Here is a 5,507-nt window from a genome sequence, read left to right as displayed (position 1 = left end):
ACATTTTTTCATTTGGATTATCAAGCCAATGGCAGCACGGCAGCTCTTGCTGCACTTGTTACAAGTATTTCTAGCTGCTGAGGCAGTAGGAGTGGTAGCATTGCGAAGCTTTTTCTGTCTAAATCTGTCTAACAAGCCATCATGCTTCGACATCCCAGATGATATATCATTACGCCACTGTGGACTCATGCTAACCCGCACCTTCCACCTGTTGGTGTTGATGCCAAATCTCTGCATATCCCATGTACAGAGTCCTTGAAACTCAATACAGGACGTCCTACAGGCCTTATGGCTGTAGAAATCTTTACAAGCATAACCTCATGTGGTAATCTCTCAGGATTCACATGGTAGACGTGTCCCAGTCAGCGGAGTAGCCTTTGCTTCAAGATAGCTCAAATGCTGTTGCTGTTAGTTTTAGGTAGTACTGTTTCGTTGGTCACTCGGTCCTTCCACGTTACTCTGAGGATGAATATCAGGCACCACATGTGGAAAGCATTAAGGGAACGTTCTTGTTTGGCGTAAGTAATCCATGTTTCTGATGCATGCAAAAGGATCCTGAGAACGCAAGTTTGATATACAAGAATTTTGGTGGCCAAGAGAGTTTATTGTTTTTCCAAACACGTATAGAGAACTTGCCAAAAGCTGTCGTAGCTCTTCCAATGGAAGCATCAATCTCCTTGTCGACAGACATGTTTCATTCTATAGTCGAGCCAAGATAGCAGGAGTTATCCACGACATGCAGAGTAGTTCCATCTAATGTTATATTCAGCTGTGTATTAGCACCCTGAACCATATTACAGTCTTACTGCTGTTTACACTCATCGAGAATAGTTGGCATGCATAACTAAAGCTTGATACTGGCTCTTGCAGCTCTTCTGCAGAGTTTGCTACAACTGCAACGTCTTCAGCATATAGGAGTTCACGAGCGATTATCTAATAGCGCTTTGTCTTACTCTTCAGAAGACTAGCCTTCCATCATTCCTAGTAACCAGATGTACCCCAACATTCCAATTCTCAAAAGCCACTTGGAGCAGAGCTGAGAAGAAAATTCTGAAAAGTGTAGGAGCCAACACATAACCTTGTCTTACGCCACAGTTCATATTGAATGGTTTGGATGCACTACCATCGAAGATTACAGCGCCACGCGCATTGTCATTAAAACATCTTATTAAGGGCAACAAAGTTGGTGGACATCAATTTTTTTTCCAATATGTTGTAGAGTCTACTGATGGTGTCAAAGGCTTTGTTGAGATCTACAAAAGCCACATATAATGGCACTCTATGTTTGCGAGACTTTTCCTGTAGCTGGCGCAAGGTGAATATCATGTCACTTGTGGATCAGCCAGCTCGTAATCCGCACTGTGACTCAGGGTAGATTCGAACAGGCAAAATTGTGTAGGTGTTACTATATTTGCATCTCGCATGTCTTGAGGTATTGGGCCTTCTTTCCAGCAATTCGGTAGGATTTGATACAATATCGACGAAACACAGTCAAGTTTGATGATTCCAGCAGGTAGGTTATCACGACCTGTACTCTTGCCTAGCTTTATACGTTTAAGTGCGAATTTTAATTTGTTGAGAGTAGGAGGATGGTCAAGCTCAGACATAACAGGGTAAGTTGATAAACCAGTCAAAGCTTTTGAAGAAATGTTGACATCTTCTGAGTATAGGTTAGCATAGTGCTGCATCCATCTATCTAGCTGCTGGTTTTTATCGTTGATTTGGTCACCGTTAACATCTTTTATTTCAGCGTACTTGCTGCTTGTTGGTACAACGGCCGTTTTGATGCCTTGAAACATCCCATGGTAATTTCCTTTGTCTCGACAGATCTGGATAGATTTGCAAAGGCTGGTACAAAATCTATTTGCACAATGGTGAGAAACTCGTTACAGATCTGCTTTGCAGCCCTTGTAGTCAGCTATTGCTCGTTGGCCTTTAGGATTACTCATAACCTGTATATGAGCATTACGTGTCTTGCCTATATATGGGCGCGGTTCAGGTTCACATTAAGCAAACCAGACGCTTTGAGACGTACCCTGCTTCCCAAATGTTCTAACAGCTTTTTTGCATAATATTTTCTGTAGCTAGATGCTACATATTTTCGGAGCTATGTGAAGTTGTCAATTGCTCAGGATTCAGTTTCATCTCAATAGCTCATCTGAACATTTTATATAGCGCTTCATCTTGGATGGTTTTGGTGTAGATCTTTACTCTTCGACAAACGCTCTCAGCTGAGTGAATCTTCTTTGATGTGAACAGTGATTTGGTCATAACTAAAGAGTTATCAGTATCACAGTCAGCACTGTGATATGTGCGGGAGGTAAGGACATGACTTAGGTCACATCTTCTGGTTATGATGAAGTCGAGCTGATGCCAATGACCTGAACGTGGGTGTTTCCATGTTACTTTGTGCACGGCTATGTTCCGAAAGTAAGTGTTAGTGACGCAGAGAGAAACATAATTGCAATGTTCCAACAGTGTCTGGCCATTCTCGTTCATATTTCCAGTGCCGTGTGTGCCAATGCAGTCAGGCCAGTTATTCCATGTATTCCCAATCCTGCCATTCAAGTCTCCCAGTAAGATAAGTTTATCTGATTCATGAACATTCTCCAGACATTTCCACAGATCTTCATAAAACTTGTCTTTGACTTCAGGTGGCTCTTTCGTAGCGGGAGCATATGCTGAGATTAATGTGATGGGGTCTGACATTGTCCTTAATATCAAAGTTGTTAATCGTTCAGAAACAGATTTTGGATGTTTGCAGTAGCTAAGGAGACTGTTTCGCACTGCAAAGCCAACTCCACACTCACGTCTTTCTCCAACTTCTCTCCCTTCCCAGAAAAAGGTGTAATTAGCTTTACGCAGGCTGCCTTCCCCTGAGAGACAAGTTTCCTGCAATGCAGCCACATCAATGCGAAGATGCAGCAATTCTCTGTCGATTATGGCTGTTTTTCTGACTACAGGGGCAGCATCTGAAGGAGTGTCCTGTCCGGGTAACATAGTTCTGACATTCTATGTGACAAATCGTGTTACTGAATTCTTGGTTTTGTTCATATGAGCTACTTTATAGTTGTTTTTTCCAGGTGCCTCACGAACCCACCTCGTATCGAGCACTGCGTGATGCTTGCTGCTCCATGCAACCATAGAAGCGCAAGGTGGGGGACGGACTAGTGCCCTACTGGTTGGGGGCTGTACAACTTGAGGCAGTCGATAACCAGTCAATTAGCCGCAGTGCACTACACCAATGACGAAAGTCATACCTGGCGCCCGTACACAAATTCCTCAGTGCAACACTTAAAACTGGTAACTGCGACTCCTCGTGTTGTTATCCGAACCTCTGCAGGCGAAGGCCCAGTGTCCTGTCCTCAGGTACTGCATTGCCTGGGACATATTTAAAAACCACGAACTTGCCGAGAATTCATGGCTTTCTCTAGAGCCAAACAACTGTTTCCACAGGAGTGACAGTTCACTACGTGTGGAGTTGAATGGGTTGCAGGAGATGCTGACTTGTTCAGGTTGAACCCTACTGTTACCTACGGTACTCCGAATCCATTACCCCCTCTGCCAAGCATATGCACTGTACCGAAGCCCTCCTACTCCGCCCCAGCTGCCGTTGGGGACTTCACCCAGAACCTGGGGCTATGATCCTGCATCAAACCCCACAAAACTGAGGTGAGGGAGATAGAAAACTAAAAGACACTATCGAGACTCGAAACCTAATACCGTTGGGGTCGAAAAAAAAACAAGAGTTGGCCAAGACAGGCTGATAGGAAAGAAAAACCAAGTAAGTGGAAGTAACGTCAGACTCAGCTCGCGGCCCCTTGGACGCCACCCGCGAACTCCTAGATGAAGTGCTGTGGGGATACAAATCAGAAAAGGGATTGTGCTTGACTGGCAAAGCATTCATTGGGGTGGAAGCTGTACAAATTGTCCCCTGAATTAATGCCTTTTACAACGTAGTCTGACTTTGTTTACATGAATCCACTGCGACGCCCATCTCGATTCAAATGAAATTAACTACAACCAATTATACCACAAACTATGGTCGACAGAGAACAGGGACCTGTGAGTCTCATTTAACAACCCTACGCCAGTGCAGCAAAATTTTACACTTTCGCATTGATTCCGGTGGCGGCAGCAAAAGATGCGCTGTGGGCGAGGAGTGGTGTGAAGCACAGCTGTAATATTCGGACGTGTCCACGAAAATATGCAAACTACTTGGACTGGCGTTCTGATTATCAGAACGCGGGAAACTTCCCTACCAGAGCCCTGAAATCCTGGCAGAGTTCAGTGTGAGGTCCACCTGTTTGCTAGTCTGCCCAAGCCAATTTAACTCACAGGCACGACAGTGCATGCGGGAATTGTCAAACGTCAGACGACTGACACAGTACGATTAAGTTCACCCTTCGGACACACAATATGTCCAAGGTGATATACAGTTCCACTGTTGGCACAGCTGGAAACTGCCACTATCACTTAGTCCTCTCAAGATACTGACCACAATTCTTACCTACTAGGGAAAGACCTGAAATTCTCCACCAGGGGAGGACTAGGAAATGAAGCATGCAAAGAATCATAACCACTTTCCACTAAACCTTGGTACAGGAGCCAAATTATCAAAAACGAAACTGCCCCTACTCTGTACAAACCAGTCGAACTGTCCTCTACTCACTGAATCTCCTCTCTTGACTGTTCTGTTGGCCTGATAGCCAATCCAAACACAGCACCGGAGTTCCCACACTGGGGGAGCAACAAGCCTCCATATTGCATATCCTGAGAGGACCCAATCAGCGATTCAAAATCTCTCTTGCCTGAAAAAAAAGAAAGATTTTAGACTAGGGAGGCGTCATTCTCACATTAAGCATGGTCATGTCATTGGCAAAAAGAAAAAAAGATCTACCTATATAGAACCACATTTATGGAGAGATCTAGTCTTTCCAGACTCACCATTTCAAATTTCTGAAAGAAGGCTGTTAAGCTTCCTAGACAGTCGTACCTGTGAAATATATATGTTTATTGCCGCTTGCTAAATGAACCTGGCGACTTTCTGGAGTCAGGGGAGTTACAGTCTTGTCTCCACTAAAGATGTGCACCAGTCGTTCTGTCTGTATCGGCCCAGGTTCTAACATGAGAATGCATGGAGTTTTATGACCTTCCGATAATTTGCACAAAGGCTCCATTTACAGCTGTCTCTCTTGTTAAGGCTTCCTTTATCCACTTTCTGCCAACTGGCTGCCTTTGTTTCGTACTGCTGCCCGGCCCAAGTAAAATATTTTGTGAGCTGGCGCTCTCCTGCTCTGACCCTAAGCAGAAAAAGAGGAGTGCTACAGCCAGAAGCCCCTCTGCAGGTACAATCCATAAAGCGCTGCTTGCCAGAATCACTCGTATGGCCAGGTGACTGCACTTAGCATTTATGGCCCACAACCCTCCTCTCTCCCTGCTCTGTCGCCTTCACTATGGCCCCTCAGGTGCAAATTCTCTACAGGCTACACATGGCAGTTATATGA

The 5,507-nt window shown here is 44.7% G+C and overlaps 1 protein-coding gene across 1 annotated transcript; it reads right to left on the bottom strand.

The window, feature by feature from the left end:
• Nucleotides 1-2,154: 2,154 nt before the first annotated feature.
• Nucleotides 2,155-3,000, bottom strand: LOC124722202 (craniofacial development protein 2-like). Its single transcript, XM_047247399.1, has one exon. It carries the CDS (start codon nucleotides 2,998-3,000, stop codon nucleotides 2,155-2,157), a length of 846 nt encoding a protein of 281 aa, XP_047103355.1.
• Nucleotides 3,001-5,507: the final 2,507 nt, after the last annotated feature.

The sequence above is a fragment of the Schistocerca piceifrons genome, chromosome X (assembly GCF_021461385.2).
Source record: "Schistocerca piceifrons isolate TAMUIC-IGC-003096 chromosome X, iqSchPice1.1, whole genome shotgun sequence".
Taxonomy (NCBI): domain Eukaryota; kingdom Metazoa; phylum Arthropoda; class Insecta; order Orthoptera; family Acrididae; genus Schistocerca; species Schistocerca piceifrons.
Note: the sequence above shows the minus strand (reverse complement) of the source record. Positions and strands in the feature narration are given on the sequence as shown.

Coding starts and splice junctions, on each gene's coding strand:
- LOC124722202 (XM_047247399.1), bottom strand. CDS start 3,000: ATGTTACCCGGACAGGACACTCCTTCAGATGCTGCCCCTGTAGTCAGA.